Raw genomic sequence first — 21,023 nt, 5'->3', positions numbered from 1 at the left:
AGAAACACGTGCTTCCAGGAATGGGGATTATACCCCCAGTGAATGCATGTCTTATCCCACCCTGCCACTCCGGTTTACCCCGTGTTAATCATTCCAGATCTCATAGATTCGAACCTCAGTCCTCAGCTCCATGAATCTCTGGCTCGACTAAGCCTTCATCCTCAGTGTGACCACATGCAGAAATGGGGTTGTCAGTATTCCTTTTTAAGTAGGGTTTCAGCAGGTCAGCCTTCCTAGTGTCCCTGATCTCTCTCTCAAAGGTTAAGCCTTGCAAGCGACCTCCACTACTCTGGCACTTCTCAATCCCTCTCACCAGTGTTTGGTTTTTTTCCCATTAGCCTGCTGTTGTTTCCCTCTCAATTTTAGGTTAGCTGCGTGTCTGTCATGTTCTTTGCTGCCCTTTTGGCCAAGTTTTTCTGCTAAGTTGATCAGTTGTCAGCCTTCCTCCTCCCCATTTGCCTCCCAAGTGTCCTGCATCCCTTTCTGGGCTCCAGACATCTTTACTTCATGATCCTGGCTGCTTGCATAAGAGCACTCCAGACACTGTCGGTCCGACCATTCTGTGCTCTCGTTAGCACAGACTATGACGACCACAGCAGCTCCTGGGGCCCAAGTACATCTTCCTGTGCTGCTTCTCCATGCTTCCCATGTTCTTGTGCGCGCAAAAGTGGCCTTTTATTCCCACCTCTCCATTTCTCACGTTTTCTCCTCTAGGAGATTCATTTTCCCACTGTGAATGTAAGCACCGTGTACATCTGTCAGTTCCTCCATCAACCACTGTGTTTAGTTACAAACAACACAAACTCGGGCTTGCTGAACCACAACAGCACCTTGTGCCTGGGCATACGTATTCCTTCTTTAGAAAACCACCTGGGTATCATTCTTAATGATTTATTGATTTTTATTTCTGTGTATGAATGCTTGCCCCTGTGTTTATATGTGAACTCATAAGTGCCTGTAGCATCAGAGGCCAGAAGAGGAGATCAGATCCCCTGGAGCTGGAGTTACAGATGACTGTGAACTGTCTTGTGGTGCTGGGAATAAAACCTATGCAAGAGAAAAAGGACCCTCAACCTCCGAGTCACGTCTTCAGATGGTATTCTCCCATGTTTTAAAACATAGTTCTCACCATCGTGTTTGATATTGTACCTCCTGGGGTCACGTTGAGGACCGTGCCGAGTGTGGTTGTTGGATATTTGAACAGGTGATTTCCTTATTGATCCTTTGGAAATGTCCCATCATCCACCCAATTCCACTCATTTCCCAGTCCCCCCATATCTGCCCTTCACCCTGTTAGCATCCCCCACCATAAAGAAAATTTGAATAAATGAAAACCAAACCAAACCAAACAATTCCACGAGAGTGAGCCCACCCGACACTGTCCCAGAATGCAGGGGCTGGATATCCCAGGGCCCTAGGATTGACCCAAACACCACTGGACAACCCCCCCACCCCAGCGAAACATGTCAGTGTAATGATGCTTTTTATTTCTGTGTATGAATGCTTGCCCCTGTGTATATACAGGAACTAATGATATTCTGCTCTACTGCTAAGTGCTGGATCAAAAGTCATAAGAGGGGCTTCATCTAGCAACTTCTGGAGACAGATGCAGAGACCCACTGTCAAACCATTCTGTGCTCTCATTAGCAGACAGACTATGACGACCACAGCAGCTCCTGGGGCCCAAGTACATCTTCCTGTGCTGCTTCTCCACGCTTCCCATGTTCTTGTGCGCGCAAAAGTGGCCTCTTATTCCCACCTCTCCCTTTCTCACGTTTTCTCCTCTAGGAGATTCATTTTCCCACTGTGAATGTAAGCACCGTGTACATCTGTCAGTTCCTCCATCAACCACTGTGTTTAGTGATTCCCTGATTCCCAGGGAATCCGACTGAAGAGAGGACGGAAGGACTGTAGGAGTCACATGACTCAAGGACCACACAACACACGGAAACAGCGAACCTGGCTCATAAGAACTCACAGACAAGGAACCGACAACCAGGCATCCTGCATGGGACTGACCTAGGCCCTCTGCGTGTGTGACAGTTGTGTAGCTTGGTTCTCTTGTGGCTCTTCTAACAGTGGAAGCAGGGGTTGTCTCTGAGTCTTGCTCCCTTTGGGACCCTACTCTTCATACTGGGTCACCTTGCCCAGCCTTAATACATAAGGAGGTGCTTAGTCTTATTGCAACCGTGGTTTGTTGATATCCAAGGATGTCCTGGCCTCTTCTGCATAGGAAAGGAAAGAAGGTGTGGATGGGGAGGAGGTAGAGGGGAGGTGGTGCGATCGGGGAGGGCCTTAGAGGAGAGGAGGGAGGGGAAACTGAGGTTGGGACAAAGAAATAAATAACTAAAATAAGACTTTGCTCTCTGTACTTCCTGCCTCTCCAACACCTGTACAATTGTCTTAGTAACATTGGGAGCCAAGGTGTGTGTCACATAGGCAGAACATATCCCCCTTTGTCCTATCAGCTTTATGTGCAATGTTCATTGTGATGGTCTGGTTCAAGGCCTCTGTTTTCTGGTCTATCATCATCACTAGACCCTCTCTGAAACTCCTCTCAGTAATCCGGAGGGCACCCCGAGTCATGGAGATGCTGTGATTCTAGTTCCACAGGACCAGTTCCTTCATGTGGTCTAGCAGGTGATAGCTTGGGCAGATGTAGGGTGGGCCAACCTAAGGCCTGAATGGGCCCCAGTTGTAGTTGAGCTTGTCAGACCTGGGTGCTAGGGCTGCCCCACTCAGGTGTGGGACAGAGCCAGCTCTCCTATGCCCATGCCATCAGGGCCAGGAGGGGTTGGACTACCTCTCCCAAGTGCAGGGGCAGCTCACCAGTTCCCTGTCTTGCTGCAGTGTCCAGCAAGGGGCAGAGTCAGCTTTCCCAGGGGTAGAGAATGGCAGGGCCGGCTTAGCCTCGCCTTTGGATTTCATGGTGCATGGTTCTCCTGGCCCCCTGTGGTAACACAGGCCACAGATAGCAACACAGACCCCAGCTGCAGCAGGACCATGGACTCACATAACCCTCAGCTGCAGCCCTGACACAGATGTCACCATGACACTTGGTAGCTGGGCAGCCCACTCAGATCTGTATGGCCTACCTGCAGCATGGTCTGCAGACAGCATCATGCCCTCAGGTGGTGGCCTGTACCCCAGGCACCTGCGTGGACTTCAGTCACAACTGGAGCCACCCAGGACGTCAACGCAGACCCTGGTTTTTGCAGGCCCACAGACCCAGACCTGTCCCCCAGGTGCAGCTGAGATCCAGATGTCATCATCACCTTCTTTAACAAGCTCAGGTCACCCAAACCAGCATGGAATCAGAGGCAGCAGGGCCCTCAGGCACCAACATGACTGGAGGCGGCAACCACGACCTGTGTATCTGTGCCACCTTTGGGGGCCACGTGAGCCATGGGCATTCACACAGACCTTGGCTACAGCACGACTGTGGACCGAGACATTGCCGTCTCCAACAGCTCGTTCCCAGGTCATCTTAACCTGCTGCAGCGTGGCTCTTGGACACCCACATGATCTCAGGAGGGGAGACAGACCTGTTCATCCATTTTAAATTGCTGTGCACACACACTGAAAACAGCAAGGAGTCTAATGCACTCTATGCTCAAATATCAAGTGTGCCTTAACCATTTCCAAGCCGCATACACTGAATTTTCTCCTCATCCACATTCTCCCCCCTCCTCCTTGTCTCCTTATTCTGCCCTATCAATCCTCTCTTGTTTATATGCAGATCATATATTATGCATGAGAAATGTGTTTGCTTTAGTGACTCATTTTTACGTTGTTTGGTTCTTTTGTAGTTGGTAGGATTATCTGCGTATTCATTAATTTTCTGCCTGTTGGATATGTAGCAAATATTTTTCACCCATTCCAAATGCTGTCTCTTCACTCCGGCAGTGTGCTTGCTTTTGCTGTGGAGAAAGCTGTTAATTAATCTAACGCCATCCGCCAAATATGTAGAACATTTCCTGAGCTATTGAACCTTTTAAGAAAGTTCTTGGCTGTACCCTCTCTTGAGGAATTTTCCCTAAATCTTTCTCTGATAAGATGAGGAGGACATCTGGGGCCAGATACCTAGTTACACAGCAAGCCATAGACAAAGAATTAGAGTAAGGTCCACAGAAATAGAGAAAGATAAAAGCCCAGAGGGAAAAGATAGTCGGGATAGTTCAAGTTAAGGAAAGCTGGCAAGAACAAGCTAAGCTAAGGCTGGGCATTCAGAACTAAGGATAAGCTCCTGTTCTGATCTATTTGGGAGCTGAGTGGTGCACCCACCAAAAAGCCAAAAGAGCAAAAGATCGCACAATAACTAGGTAACTAAAAGATATAATTAATTTATTATTTTTATCAGAGGCGCCTTCCATGAATGGAAAATGCTACTGCAGAAAACTCCAATGGAGGATATTTCCACTGGCCTAGTAACCCATCAGAACTAGATGGTAAGACCCTCTTACTGAAGAATCCACAGACATTGGATGCAGCACATAGATAAATCAAGCTAGACCTAAGCTGTAAGCTTCTACTCTGTTGGCTGGTGTTCATAGTGCTGGAAGGTACCATGTAGGCTGTGGCAAAATAGAAACAAAACAAAAACAAAAACAAGGCCTCAGTGGCCTTACCCAGCTCTGATTTCTGTGTAATCCCCACAGCCTACAATTTCTGTGTGTACCCCACCAGGCAAGATGCTATCAGTCTGCAATAGTGACACAGTTGCTTTTGAAGTAACCAACTATTTCATGACCAAATTTGAGGCTATGTCTGTTGTAATGAGGAGCTGAGGACTGTGTCCTGCTGCCGGACTGGCTTACACCTGGCCTGGCAGGCTGTTTGTCATCCCAGCCACCTGGCTAGCTTATGCTCGAAATAACCACATGGAGATCTGTATTAATTAAATTGCTGCCTGGCCCATAAACTCTAGCCTCTTATTGGCTAACTCTCACATCTTGATTCAACCCATTTCTAATAATCTGTATGTCACCACGAGGCCGTGGCTTACAGGGAAAGATTCAGCATGTCTGACCTGGCAGCTTCATGGTGGGCGGCTCTCTGCCTGCCTTCTTCCTCTCAGAATTCTGTTCTGTCTACTTCACCCACCTAAGGGCTGCCCTATCAAAAGGCCTAGGAAGTTTCTTTATTTGACCAATGAAAGCAACACATAGAAAGAAGACCCTCCTACACCATATGTCAATGGGAAGAATTACATACCTTGAATCTTAGGTTCTCTCTTGCTGCCGTAATACACCAAAACCAAAAGTGACTTTGGGAGGAAACTGTTTGTTTCATCCTACATCCAGTGAAACCAGAATAGGAACCTGGAGACAGGAGCTGATGCAAAGATCATAGAGGAATGCTTCTTATTGGCTTGCTCATCATGGCTTGCTCAGTCTGCTTTTTTATGTGACCAGAACTACCTGCCCAGGATTGGAACTGCCAGCAGTAGGCTGGGACCTCCTATATCAGTCATTAATTAAGACAACACCCCAGAAACCTGCCCTAGGCCAATCTTCTGAAGACTTTTTCTCAGTTAAGATTCACTCTTCTCAAATATGTTTAGGTTTATGTCAGGAAGACAAAAAAATTTTCACAACCTACCCTTTGAAAACTTGTCACCAAAACACTTCACTTTTTTGACTTATCAGGTTGCATTTATATATTTATGCATTTTATATGTAACAATAACAATGAACAAAGAAATAACCATGATTTTTTTTATTTTTCTTTTTTTGTTATTTATTTATTTTTGTTTTTACATCCCAATTAAGGTTTATCTTCCTTCCCCTCTTCCCAGTTCCTTCCCCCTTTCCTCTCCCTAACTCATCCATTCCTTCTCCTCTGTTTCTCTTCAGATATAAGTGGGTATCCCATGGATATCAGCTGGCCATGGTATAACAAGTTGCAGTGAGACTTGGCACCTCCTCTTCTATTAAGGTTGGATGAGGCAATATGTCAGGAAGAAATGGGTCCCAAAAGCAGGTTATAGAGTCTGAGACAGTTCCTACTTTCACTGTTAAGAGTCTAACATGAAGACCAAGCTACACAACTATTAACATATATGCAGAAGGCCTAGATAAGTCCCAAGGAGCTCCTTGGTTGCTGGTTCAGTCTCTGTGAGACTCTTTGAGGCCAGGTTAATTGATTCTGTGGGTTTTCCTGCTTGACACCACTGGGTCTTACAATTCTTCCTCCCTCTTTTCCACAGGATTTCTCGAGACCCACCTAATGTTTCACTGTGTTTCTCTGCATCTTTTTCCATCAGTTGCTGGGTGAAGAGGCCTTGAATTTGAGAGGGAGAAATGTAGAGGATGGGAAGGGTAGGTGGGAGGAAAGGGGAGCATGAAATGATATATATGTAAATATATTTATTGAAATACATTTTTATTGAAAATAGGTTATTTTCTCATGCAATATATCCTGGTTATGGATTCCCCTCCCTCTACTCCTCCCTATTGTGGGAGCTGCAGGCTGCGTTCCGCCACCCAGCTCCCGCCACTGGCTAGCTTTACCCGAAATAACAACACACAAATTATATTCTTTTAAACACTGCTTGGCCCATTATATCTAGCCTCTTCTCAGCTAACTCTCGCACCTGGATTAGCCCATTTCTAATAATGTGTGTGGCACCCCAAGGTGCGCCTACCAGGAAGATTCTAGCCTACGTCCTGGATGGGAGCTTCATCGCGTCTGCCCAGGAGAGGGGAACATGGCGTCTGAGCTCACTTCCTCTTTCTCCCAGCATTCTGTTCTGCCTACTCCACCCACCTAAGGGATCGCCTATCAAAATGGGCCAAGTCAGTTTCTTTATTAGCCTTCCTCCATCACCTCCCAGCTCCTCCCCATCTCTCTTCCTATCTGGATCCATTCTCTTTCCATCTCTCATTAGAAAACAACAAGCTTTTAAGAGTTAGCAACAAAACATAACAAAATAAAACGTACTATGATAACATAAAAACCAACACATCAAAGTTGGACAGGACAAACCAACAGAAGGAAATATCCCAAGAGAAGGCCCAAGAATCAGAGACCCACTGGTTCATACACTCAGGAATCTAAACTGGAAGTCACAACATAAGGGCAAAAGACCTGGTGCAGACCCATGAAAGCCCTGTGCATGCTGCTTCAGGCTTTGTGAGTTCATATGAGCTTTGCTCATGTTAATTTAGGGGCCCTTGTTTCCTTGGTGTCCTCCATCCCTTCTGGCTCTTCTATTCTCCATGCCTCATCTTCTGCAGGGTTCTTTGAACTATGAGGGGAGGGAATTAATGGAGACCTTCCATCTAGAGCTGTGCAAACACACCAATTTTAAGCCATAACCTTTCCTTTCTTGTTTATCTCCGTGATTTCACATCAATATCACTATCCCAATAGAAAACATTCACACTTTTACAAGTTCCACACTCTTTAAAAATTTCAACATTTTGTCCAAAGTCTTTTTAAAAATATTCCAAGTCTCTAAAAATACAAAGTCTAACAGTATAAAGCTAGGCGCTTAGTGTATGAAAGGTACTCATGATCCTCTTGGTTCCAGAGGTTTGGCAACAGCACTTCTCTGGTCCCACCACCCCCAACACAGCATGTCTCAGGCTCAGGACGGCTCCACTCCCTGGTTGTTGCTGCCCTTTTATTCTTTTACTGAAACTTTCCATTGAGGTTTTGCTTGTTGGCTTGTTTCTTTTTCTTTCTTTTTCATATAATATGCTTTGGTCATGCTTTTCCCTTCCTCAATTCCTCCTAGATCTTAATTTTATTGAAACGGGGTTTCTCTATGTAGCCCTGGCTGTCCTGGAACTTGTCAATAGACCAGGTTGGCCTCAAACACACAGAAATCACTTGCCTCAGCCTCCATCCAGTATGCTGGGATTAAATGTAGGTGCCTGGTGAGTTTTAATTTGTTTTACTGAGCTGCTCTTTAAAAAATTTCAGTTTTACTTTTTCCTGTTTCTATCTCCTTATTGAATTCCTCTTTCATATCCTATATTAAATTCCTGATTACATTCAATGATTTGTTTGTATTCTCTTTGAGTTCATTTTGGAGTTTGTGTCCTCTGATTGTATTGACCATTCATCATTTCAAATTCTTTCTCTTTGCCGAGTAATTGGTCATTTTGGAAGCAGTCATGTTGCTAGATATTTTTGTGTGTTTTTCTTATATTTATGTGATGGGACTTGATCAATTTTAGATTTTTTTGATTACTTATTTTCTTTAAGTTCAAAACCTTTCAGTTTCTAAATGAGACTATGTTGTGGTAGACACAAGGTTTCTTCTCCAGTGGACTCAGGGTGAGGCTCAGTAGCTAAACCTTGAGCCCATATACTCAGGGCACAAGCCCTAGACTAAGAGGAGAATGCTAAATGCAGAAATGACCAAAACTGATGGGCAAGCTAGCTATGAAAATACATTAACTCCAATAATCTTTGTGGAATATAGGAACCGTCTCCTAAAATATAAGTTGATGAAAGTTTAAAAATTAAAAAACAAGCATAATAATAGTGATTTTTATTAAAGCAACAGAGAAAAATGCAAGAATGGAAAGGAAAGAGAGACAGGAAGCAATATAAGAGAAGAAAATAAGTTTAAGGTTAGTCTCAACAGAGAAACGCAGTTACTCGGCCTTGGTACTTGGGAGCATGAGGCAGGCAACTCGCAGACCAGGCTATATAGAAAGGCTATATTATGAAAACAGAAAAGAAAAGGGAAGGAAAGAAAGAAAAGGAAGAAGAGTATAGGACAAAGCTTTCCACAGAATTCAATTTAGATATGATACAATATCTCTATGCAGTGACTCTTTTGAGCCTAGGTGCAGACTTTTTATGTGGTCATTTGCCTGAGCACAGGTACAATATGTCTTTATGTGGCCACTCGCATGAGCTCAGGTGTGTCTGTGGCCACACACCTGATCTTGTGTGTAGACTCTCTCACACTTAGGCGTGACTGGGTACAGACTCCATGTGGTCATTTACCTGAGTATACGTACAGATGTCTGTGTAGCTGATAGCCTGAAACAAGGGGGTAGATCTTGCTTCTTCACCATATTGCTTATCTTTAAAAGTCTGCAACTCACAGAGCTTGTGCAATCATCGTTCCTATGCCCATCTCTTTGTTTCTTGCCTTGCAACCAGAGGGTGTATAGTTCATGCACCATACAGAGAGTATTATAAATGAGGATGTTCTTTCAGACTATATTAACTGGATAGGGCTCTGAGATTCAGAGGTTTCTCTGTGGCCAGAGGCATTCTGTATGCTTTCTAGAGCCCAGAGACTAGTCTCATGGTGGTTACTTTTGACTGTCCACTTAACGCCATATAGATTCACCTGGGAAGGGAATCTCAATGACTAATTGTCCAGATTAGGTTGGCCTATGAATATGGTTGTGAGGGATTTTCTTAGTTGAGTTATGGTAAGTAGGAAGATTCTTTCTGAATTTGGGAGGTGTTTTTTCATGGGCTTGGACCTTGAGTGGATTGAAACTAGAGAGACAGATGACCATACTTGTGACCATTGCTCTTTTCCTGCTATAAATGTAATGAGAGCAGTTCTTTCAAGCTTTGGCTACTGTGACTTCCTTGCTGTGATGGACCTGGAATGACTAGCCAAATAAACTTTCTCCATTAAGTTGCTTTTGTGAGTGTATTTTATCACAGTAATGGGAAAGGGATATGAGACAAGTACCCTGACATTTGCCTTGATTCCCAGAGTGGATTGTGTAAGCAGGGATCTTTGCTTTTTCGAATGCCTAGCCACTGTCTCTGAAGGGGTTTTATTAAATGGCTTCTTGACCCCGATACTATTAAATGCTGAGAAGAGAGGATGTCACCAGAACCTGTATAGTAGGCAGACCCAATATTACTAATGTCTCTATGTACTGCGAATCTGCTAAGTGATCATTTTGGTTCTGCTTTATTTATTTGCATTCATTCATTCGTCCGTATATTTATTTGAAGCAGACTCTCATGAGTTTTGGGATGGCCCCCTACTTTGAACTTCCTGTGCTCTTCATTTACTTGCTGGGATGGCAGTCATGGGTCTTCTTGCTCAGTTTAGTGCATCCTAGGCAAAACGCTGTGCTAGCTGAGCTATAAATTCAGCTGGTTGCTGTGCTTTTGGAGTCTTCTGCTTTTGATTTTGTTTGCTCTGAATATGGCTTTCTGCTGCCAGTTGTAGTTTTGTGTGACAAGACTTTTGCCTAGGAGGATGCAGCATATATGTCTACCCAGCCCATATAGGAAGCCTGTGACAGGCCAAAGTACAGAGGCTACTACAGTCCAACGGTTAAACCACGAATTTTATTGGGGTTATTTACAGGAATATGGGTGAGGGTTACTTACAGGAGCATAAACAACTCAATGACAACTTCACCACCAAAGCCCACTTGAGATAAATGACAGCTCACCAAAGCTGGAAACCTGGAACACATTGCATAGCCTGCAGGCAACTCAAGAGGCTGCTGAGTTCTTTCTAATTTGGTCTAAACCTCTTCTAGCCATCTCTTCTGGTTTCTGCTTCTTTCAGGCTGCTGGTTTGGCTTCAGAGTCTTCTTTGCATCATGTATCATCTTAGAGAGACTCTCAGTAGTCTTCATTGTTTACTCTTGGGTAGACAAAGAATCTACCCAAGGGGCCTATGAATCTGGTCATTTTCAGGGACTTACTGAAGGTATCTAGAGTTATTCACCTTCTTGCTAATAGAGCGTCCCTGAAGGATAGAATGTTCCATTTTAAAAATGTTTTTTTAATGATTTATTTTTAGTTCATGTGCATGGCATTTTAGCAGCATATATGTCTGTATAAGGGTGTTGGATCCCCTGGAATTGAACTTATAGATAGTTGTGAGTCACCATGTGGGTGCTGAGAATTGAACTCAGATCCTCTGGAAGAGCAGCCAGTGCTCTTAATCTTTGAGTCATCTCTCCAACCACAGGATGGAATGTTTCAATCTCAAAGGAAAAACGTTGTGTAACTCATGGTACTTTTGCCCCTCCTACAATTATTCATTCATTCATTCAGTCAATCAATCAATCAATCAATCAATCAATCAGTCTTCCCCTCTTTTCTCTCCCCATCTCTTCCCATCCATCCCTTCTGCTCACTCTCCACTTTCTTTCTGTAAATTATCTGGTATTGAAAATAAAGTATGCATTTTCTTGAGCCCCTTGCTTTGTATTAAGCCATGATTCCAAACTTCCACATTTGTGGTCACTTTGTACTAGGACCGAGTCTCTCCCCAGGTGGGTTTGGACCATATGAAATGGACTCTGAACTCCCTTGTTCTGATTTCTAATGTACTCTCCCTTTTTTCTGTTTTGTTACTGAAACTAGTGTTTTCTCCCACTTCAAAGAATAGCTTTGTCAAACTACCCCTGATTTATTCCCTATAAATGTAAGCAGTAAAGATACAGGGTGCCACCTTCCAAGCCATCCTGTACCATTTAATTTCCAAATTGAAGTCTCCATATTTCTTTGTTTTGTAATAATTCAGTTATCCCCTCTGACTTGTAGGCTAACATATTTGCACATGCATATGCATGTTAATTTTAGTAATAATTGATGGGTATTTGAGATTCCTTTGGATTCTTTTTTACTCATTACACTTTTTCTTTCTTGCTGGGTGTTGGAGATGAGGCATACCTTTATTTTTTCAGCACTGGCAGACAGATGTCTAAGTTCGAGGACAACGTGGTCTACAGAAGAAGTTTCAGGACATCCGGAGCTACACAGAAAAACCCTGTTTTGGAAAACAAAAGCAAAAAAATAAGAATTTTCCTTCTTGAGATGCTACTCAATAACCACAAAACTCACTCTTTAAAAAGATGGCTTGATCAGAGGCCATGTCTATTGCTGGAACTCTGGGTAGGCCACTTACCCACAGAGTCCCCCATTCTTTCCATACATGCCACCCTTACTCCCAATCATCCTCCCCTCTTTGCTGTGTCCCTGTCCCAGACTCAGACAGAAGCCTCTGCTTGACCAGAGTCCATGCTGGCCACCAGAAGTCCAGGTAGGTTGATTACTCATAAACCCACTCACTCTCTTTGTGACTCCCCAGTCCCCAATTTCACTACTACTCCTTGTCACTGTGTCCCAACCCCCACTTCTGGTGGAGACACCTGTTTAACCAGAGGCCACACTGGCCAGAAGACCAGAGAGGAAACAGAGACCATGGAACAAAACATGCACCCAATAAAGACAAACTCAGAAGTTGGCACCTAGGCCTATAGTCACCCCCAAACCAGATGCCTAGAGACCACTGTAAGAACATAATCAACAGCCAGGGTGATATGACACCACCAGAGCCCAGCTATCCTACTAGAGCAAGCCCAGCATATTCCATAACAGCTGAAACACAAGAAAAAGACCTTAAAGTCAATTTTATGAAGAGGATAGAGGTCCTTATGGCAGAAATGGATAAATCCCTTAAAGAAATTGAGGAAACGGCAAAAAATTGGAGGAAATGAATAAATTCCTTAAAAAAAGCCAAGAAAAAAAATGAAACAGTTGAATTCTGGAAGTGGAAAATCTAGATAAGCAAACAGGAACTACAGACACAAACATCACCAACAGAATACAATAGATGGAAGAGAGAATTTCAGGCACTGAAGGTATGATAGAAGAAATGGATTCATCAGCCAAAGAAAATGTTAAATCTAAAAAATTCCCAACACAAAACATCCAGGAAATCTGGGACACTATAAAATGGACAAACCTAAAAATAATAGAAGGGAAAGAATCCCAGCGCAAAATTCCAGAAAATGTTTTTTACTGCTGAGTAGTACTCTAATATGTATATATTCCATACTTTCTTCATCCATTCTTCCATTGAAGGGCATCTAGGTTGTTTCGAGGTTCTGGCTATTACAAACAATGCTGCTATGAACATAGTTGAGCATATACTTTGTTGTATGATAGGGCATCTCTTGGGTATATTCCCAAGAGTGGTATTGCTGGGACCAGGGGTAGGTTGATCCCGAATTTCCTGAGAAACTGCCACACTGCTTTCCAAAGTGGTTGCACAAGTTTGCATTCCCACCAGCAATGGATGAGTGTACCGCTTTCTCCACAACCTCTCCAGCAAAGGCTATCACTGGTGTTTTTTATTTTAGCCATTCTGACAGGTGTAAGATGGTACTACTCAGCAGTAAAAAACAATGACTTCTTGAATTCTGCATGCAAATGGATGGAAATAGAAAACACTATCCTCAGTGAGGTAAGCCAGACCCAAAAAGAGGAACATGGAATGTACTCACTCATATTTGGTTTCTAGCCATAAATAAAGGACATTGAGCCTATAATTCGTGATCCTAGAGAAGCTAAATAAGAAGGTGAACCCAAAGACAAACATATAGTCATCCTCCTGGATATTAACCTTCATCAGGCGATGAAAGGAGACAGAGACAGAGTTCCACATTGGAGCACCAGACAGAAATCTCAAGGTCCAAATCAGGAGCGGAAGGAGAGAGAGCACGAGCAAGGAACTCAGGACCGCGAGGGGTGCACCCACACACTGAGACAATGGGGATGTTCTTTCAGGAACTCACCAAGGCCAGCTGGCCTGGGTCTGAAAAAGCATGGGATAAAACCGCTGAACATAGCGGACAATGAGGACTACTGAGAAGTCAAAAACAATGGCACTGGGTTTTAATCCTACAGCATGTACTTGCTTTGTGGGAGCCTAGCCTGTTTGGATGTTCACTTTACTAGACCTGGAAGGAGGTGGGAGGTCCTTGGACTTCCCACAGGGCAGGGAACCTGGTCTGCTCTTCAGGCTGATGAGAGAGGGGGAGTTGATTGGGGGAGGGGGAGGGATATGGGAGGTGGGGGTGGGGAAGAGACAGAAATCTTTAATAAATAAATAATAAAAAAATCCAGAAAATGTATTCAACAAACTCGTAGAAGAAATTTTTTCTAACCTAAAGAAGGAGATGCCTATAAAGGTACAAGAAGTTTATAGAACAGCAAATAGATTGGATCACAAAAGAGGTCCCCCCATCATATAATAATCAAATCACTAAACATACAGAACAAAGAAAATATTAAAAGCTGTAAGGGAAAAAGATCAAGAAACATATAAAGGCTATTAGAATTACACCTGATTTCTTAATAGAGACTCTCAAAGACAGAAGGGTCTGGACAGAGGTCCTGTAGACTCAAAGAGACAACAGATGCCATCCAAAGCTATTATACCCATCAAAACTTTCAATAACCATAGAGAAAACAAAATACTCCATGATAAAATCAAATTCAAACAGTATTTTTTTTCTGCAAATCCAACCCAAGGAGATTAACTACACTCATAAAAACACAGTAATATCGCACCAGCAAAACCAAAAGAAGGGAAGCATATACACACACCACCACCAACGACAACAATAACAACAAAACAGGAACAATCATTGGTCATTGATATCTCTCAATAACAATGGACTCAATTCCCAATAAAAAGATATAGATTAACAGAATGGATGCAAAATCCATCCTCCTGCTGCATATAAGAAGCACACCTTAACCTCAAAATTAGACATTACCTCAGAGTAAAGGTTTGGAAAGAGATAATGGATCTAAGAAGCAAGCTGGTGTAACCATTTTAATATCTAACAAAACATACTTCAAAACAAAATTAATCAAAAGAAACAGGAAATGGCACTTCATACTCACAAAAGGAAAAATCCACCAAGATGACATTTCAATTCTTAATATCTATGTCCAAATGCAAGGGCATCCACATCTGTGAAAGAAACACTACTAAAGCATAAATCACGCATTCATCCTTATACATTTGTGGTGATATGTTGTTTGGGTTTTAACAAATAAAACTTGCCTGAAGATCAGAGTGTGGAGCTAGCCACACTAGTTAGCCATAGAGGCCAGGCACTTGGGAGACAGAGGCAGACGAACCCTGGACTACATGAGATGGACTCAGTGTAAAAGAAAAACAGAGCCAAGTGGTGGCAGCTCACACCTTTAATTCCAGCTCTAGGGAGGTGGAGATGGAAGGTAAAATGGTTGGGCGGGGAGAGGAATATAAGGTGGGAGGAGACAGGAATTCAGGATTCAGTCTGAGGTTTTGTAGAGAAGGCATTCAGTCTGAGAACTTGGAGACACAGGATACCCCATTTGTTCTCAGGATTTTGTAGAGGTAAGAACTAGTGGCTGCTTCTCTGATTTTTCAGCTTTTACCCCCTAATATCTGACTCTGGTTTTTTATTAATAAGACCAATTAGAATTTGAGCTATGTACACTGATACTTTCACCAATGGACCAGTCATCCAGAAAAAACTAAACCAAGAAATACTGGAGCTAAGAGATGCGATAAACTAAATGGACCTCACAGATAGCTATACAATGTTTCATCCAAACTCAAAAGAATATACCTTCTTCTCAACACCACTCAGACCTTTCTCAAAAACTGACCATATTCTCAGTCACAAAGCACATCTCAACAGATACAGGACAATTGAAATAGCCACCTGCGTCCTATCAGACTGGAAAGAATTAAAGGTGGATGTCAACAACAGAAAACTGACAAACTCATGGAAACTGAACAGTTTTATACTGAATGATTATTGGGCCAAGACAGAAAGAAATGAAAAGACTTTCTAGAACTCAGTGAAAACGAATACACAGCATACCTAAACTTATGAGACACAATGAAAATGGTGCTAAGAGGAAAGTTCATAGCATTAATTGCCTTTAAAAAAATTGGCGAGATCTCATACTAGCAACTTAACAGTATACATGCAAACTCTCGAAGAAAAAGAAGTACACCTATGTTGAATAGGTGGCAGAGAGTAATAAAACTGAGGGCTGAAATCAATAAAATTTAAAACAAGGAGACCAATACAAAGAATGAAATAAGTTAGTTCTTTGAGAAAATCAACAATATAGACAAACCCTTATCCAAATTAACTAAAAGATGGAGAGAGAATACCCAAATTAACAAAATCAGAAACCAAAGGGGGGACATAACAACAGGTAACAAACACTGAGAAAATCCAAAGAATCATTGGGTCATACTTTAAAAATATGTACTCCAGATTCATTGTGGTCAGATTAATATTGAGGTCTTTAATCCATTTGGACTTGAGTTTTGTGCATGGTGATAGATATGGATCTATTTTCATTCTTCTACAGGTTGACGTCCAGTTCTGCCAGCACCATTTGTTAAAGACGCTTTCTTTCTTTCTTCCATTGTATACTTTTAGCTCCTTTGTTGAAAATCAGGTGTTCATAGGTTTGTGGATTAATATCTAGGTCTTCGATTCGATGGGGGAGTGGAAGGAGAGGAAACTGTGGTTGGGGTGTATTTATTGTATGAGAGAAGAATAAAAAAAGGAAAAAAAGTTGGAATACAATGATCTTTGGTATGTTTGATGAGTTGTACACTCCCCCAGTAAGACTTTTTTAAATTATTTAATTTGGTTTTCTGTTGCGGGAGGTCCTCCCACTCCTCCAGCCTATAGCTGCTGAGATACCAGCCCATTGGGGCGTGGTCTCTCTCCATTTAAAAAAGCGGCCACTTCCCTCTGCTCTCTTTCTTCACTTCCTGCCCCGCCGGCGACTAGACTCCCTTCCTGGTTGTGCAGAGGGCTGTGATCTGTAAGTTTTTCCCCTTTAAATAAATACCACCCTATTAGTCATAATTCCAAACTGGTGTGGCATTGTTTGTGACTTACGCCTTTAGTTTTCAGGAATTCTCTTGTCTTGTGGTGTTTCTTATGAAATTTAGGGCTGCACAATGGGTCAGTAAGCACTTTAATACTTAGCTACACTGGAGTAGCTTTGTAGTCTGAGTGTTGCTCTACTTGTCTAATTTTAATTGTCTTACTTATGTTTTTCGCTCATATCTAGGAATTCATTGCAAAGCTCAAAGTCATAAAACTTTGAGGGCATCCCTGCAGGTGTCATGGCAGGCAGGGAAACAGTCTATGAAGAAGTGAGAATGAAAACTCAGTTCAGCCTGACTTGGGCTGGACCAAACTTTAAAGGTCTGATACCAGTATGTTTGGAAAACGTTTCCTGGAGTAATACAGTCTCAACTCAAAATACATGTCATTTCTTCCAAGATGGGTTCTAGAGATAGGCTACCTTTAATAGCTTAAGGGCCTAGGGAAGGATTTAGCGTGATCTCAGTCATACGGATAGTGTAGAGATCATTTGGGCTATTCTCCATATCCAGTCTTGATTGTGGTAGCTTGGGGGAGCCCCTGGCTATCCAGATAATGTGAGGGTCATATAAATTACTAGCCATCTCCAGTCCTGGTTGTGGAGGCTTAATATGGTCTGGCTCAACAGGTAGCAAAGATCACCCAGCTGTTAATCACCTCCAATTCCCAGTCTTTTCTATGGAAGAACAGGTATTAATTTCCTCCTTTGTGGAGAAACTTCTGTGTGATTAACATTCCTGGTTTCCTTGGAGATCTGTGGGTGCAAGGACCTTCATACCTCCCAACCAAACTTTCCACCCATGTTTTCTGGAAAATTCTTTCAAACAATATATTATCCAGGATTAACATACAAAATACTTAATGAATTCTTACAACTTAATACAAGAATTCAACAAATAAACTGATTTGAAAATAAGAAAGGACTCAAATAGGATTTTCTTTTCCAAAGAAAACTAATGTAAATCTACCAGATAGATTAGCAGTTAATCATTATGACTAATCAGCATGGAAAATGCAAATTAAAACCACAATGAAATATCATTCCACATTCATTAGGAGGAAAGTTCTGAAAATAAAAAAAAAAGAAGACAGCAAGTGTTGGGGAAGATGTCACACAACTGGAAGCATAGCACACTGCTAGTAGCAATGTGAGATATGACACAGCCACTTTTGAACAGAGCGTGACGACTTCTCACACAAAATCGTTCTTGTGGGGAGATACCCCCAAGAATTGAAATCACTATCTTAAAGTGGTATACATATCCCTACTTTGTCGCAGCATTATTTCTGATAGCTAAGATATAGAACCTATATGAAAAATTTCCTAAACGCCCAATGGCAGTTGGATGGATAAAAGCTGTGAGGTTTGAGCAGCTTTTGGCATGAGCCTCATGTTTGGAACTCAAATCTGTTTGAGCAGCAAATATGCTCAGCAGAGGCAAAATTGACATAAGAACCTAGCTATAATGTCAGAAGTACCTCTATAAGTATGTTAGTTTTGATTTGTTTTAAAGAAAGTAACACCGAGATTTTATTACACCATTTAATAAACGTCCTTTTTCCTCTTTAAAGGAAAAAACCCCTCTGTGGTCATGCATTCAATGGGATGTAATTCAGAGTTAGTGAAGTATATCATTGCCACATGTGATAACACAGATGAACTGAAAAGACATCAATTTGAAAAGAACACTTCTGAGAGCGTTCAGCAAAATCGAGGGGGATCCAAACTCCCGAATGAACTCAAATGCAGTGCAAGTAAGCAGATGTAAGAAGGAAGTCAGTCGTTAGCAAGCTTAGCTCTGAGGATTATTTTGACACCCTAAGTTTTCATTTCCAGTTAGAGTTCTCTTCAGTGATTCTATTGCTTTGTTAAATTCTACTTTCGTGTCTTGGGTTGTTTTCATTATTTCACTTAACTATTGTGCTTTCTCGGTCTTCATTAAGGCATTTATTCAAATCCCCTTTAAGGTCCTTGAACGTATTCATAATTACGATGGTGAAGTCCTTGTCTTGTGCTTCAGCTCCATTGCCTTTCCCAGGGCATGTTGCAATAGGGGTTCTGGCCTCTGGAGGAGGTGTATTGTCCTGGCTCTTCTTGTTGAAGTTTTGTACTGGGATCTAGGCATTTGGAGTTACGTTTGAAGTGTTTCTTGGTGTCGATAATCTGGTCTGACTTTTGTTAGGTGGGTGTTCCACTCTTTGCTTGTCCTTGTCCATTCTGGGCTCTAGCCAAGTGTGGCAGCTGTGGGGTCCCTGAGTCTCAATCAAGTGTGGTGCCTGTGGGGTCCCTGGTAGGGAGCTATTCTATTTGTCTGTGGGAGTCTCAGAGGAATCCAGATGGGCTATAAGGAAAGGCTGAAAGGGCAGCAGGGAAGAATTAAAGGGGATCTTGGATCTTCACCAAGAGGCAGAGCCCCCAAGGAGATGGAGGCAGGCTCGGGGGAGGGATTCAGATAGGTGGGCAGCAGGAGCAGGTCTAAGAGTAAGTCTGGGGAGACCAGAATGGTCGGGGGGCAGGGGATAAAGTCCCAGCCAAGTGTGTTGGCTGTAAGTCTCTGATAGATAGTGGTTCTGCAGGTTGCCGGGGAGTTAGAAAGCAATGGAGATGGGCTACAAGGAATGGCTGAAAGGAGCACTGGGGAAGAACTCAGGGGTCCAAAGGTGATGGAGGTGGCCTAGAAGGTGACAGGCTCATGTTTTGACATGTGCTTACCACCTCTATATAGTCACATCGTGTGTTTTTCAGTTCAAGGACTCGTTTGCTCTTTAAAGTGCTTCTGTGCCTTTATTGTTTTCTTTAGAATGTTGAACTTTTTCTTTAATTACAATTTTTTTAACATTTTAGTTTAAAAGACTCACTTTGCTGTATGATGTGTGCGTGAGAGTTCATGTCACACTGGTAGAGGTCTGAAGACAGCGTCGTGGAGCGGGCTCTCTCTTTCCACCTTTATGCGTTTCCAGGCATTCCCACTCAGGCCACAGGGCTTATGTGGCAAGCACATTTGCTACCTCCCCAGCCTTATTTGTGTCTTCTTTAGTTCATTGTTTTCTTTCTTCTTTTTAAATTATGAGGTTTTAAAAATGTATTCATTTTTATTTCATGTGCATTGGTGTTTTGCCATGGGTGTCAGAAGCCCTGGAACTGGAGTTACAGACAGTTGTGAGCTGCCATGTGGGTGCTGGGAACTGAACCCGGGTCCTTTGGAAGAGCAGCCAGTGCTGAGCCCCCTCATTGTTTTCCTGCAACAACTCTTTTAACTTTTTTGAGACTTGTGATTATTATTTAGCCAGTGTCTGGCACCTTATTTTAACTGATGGATGAGGTCATGGCTTCTTCAAAAAAAACCTACAATTTTTGTTGGTATGTAGTATTTTCTGCATATCATAAGATCAGCTATTATTCTAGCCTTCCTAATTTGACTCTGTGTCTGTTTCTCTAGAAATTCTAAGCAAGCATCTGTCTTTCCTAAGGCTGTCATTTCTTCTACTATTTGGGGCTTAGGAAGCACCTACCCTAGGTGCTTTGCCCTGACTCTATTACTGTGTTGTTATTATTTCGGCACTAGAGAGCAGTCCGAGCTTAAGATGGCCCACAATCTGTAGCTAGTCTGGTTCAACAAGAATTAGGGGGGAGCTCCTACCTCAAGTTGTACAGCGAGGGGTAGCATTGGAGCCAAGTGGAGCTGGTCAGGATGATCACGGACGTGCAGCTCGCCATCTTCGCCAACATGCTGGGCGTGTGGCTTTTCTTGCTTGTGGCTCTCTATCACCACGTGGCAGTCAACAATCCCAAGAAGCAGGAATGAGGGCTGGAGAGATGGCTCAGAGGTTAAGAGCATTGCCTGCTCTTCCAAAGGTCCTGAGTTCAATTCCCAGCAACCACATGGTGGCTCACAACCATCTGTAATGGGGTCTGGTGCCCTCTTCTGGTCTTCAGGCATACACACAGACAGAATATTGTATACATGATAAATAAATAAATAAATAAATAAATAAATATTTAAAAAAAAAAAGAAGCAGGAATGAAAGTAGCGCTTTCTCCGCCCCAGGCTTCCAGGACATAGTCTGAGGCAAGATGGAGGGTGTGCGGGGCCTTCACACTTCACTGCATCCCTCCTACCCATCACAGCATACAAAGCAACTACACCTGGATTTTTCCAAACAACTTTTATTTCCTCAAAGTCTTCCTTAGCCCTATAAAACAAGAAGCTGCCACTGAATAGGGCCCAGTATAGGGGCTGCTTTCTTTTCTATTCCATCCCCCAATACAAAAATATAGATATAAAAAAAAAGAATTAGGGGGATTCTTGACTTCCTTAATGTGTCTAGAGGTACTTTTAATGTGCCTAAAAACAGTTT

General features: G+C 42.7%; 1 protein-coding gene across 1 annotated transcript; it reads left to right on the top strand.

The window, feature by feature from the left end:
• Nucleotides 1-20,303: 20,303 nt before the first annotated feature.
• Nucleotides 20,304-20,470, top strand: LOC142841331 (dolichyl-diphosphooligosaccharide--protein glycosyltransferase subunit 4-like). The gene has a single exon (XM_075958163.1). It carries the CDS (start codon nt 20,357-20,359, stop codon nt 20,468-20,470), a length of 114 nt encoding a protein of 37 aa, XP_075814278.1. The 5' UTR covers nt 20,304-20,356.
• Nucleotides 20,471-21,023: the final 553 nt, after the last annotated feature.

The sequence above is a fragment of the Microtus pennsylvanicus genome, chromosome X, assembly GCF_037038515.1.
Source record: "Microtus pennsylvanicus isolate mMicPen1 chromosome X, mMicPen1.hap1, whole genome shotgun sequence".
NCBI lineage: Eukaryota > Metazoa > Chordata > Mammalia > Rodentia > Cricetidae > Microtus > Microtus pennsylvanicus.
This window is presented reverse-complemented; position numbering and strand designations above follow the sequence as displayed.

Coding starts and splice junctions, on each gene's coding strand:
- LOC142841331 (XM_075958163.1), top strand. CDS start 20,357: ATGATCACGGACGTGCAGCTCGCCATCTTCGCCAACATGCTGGGCGTG.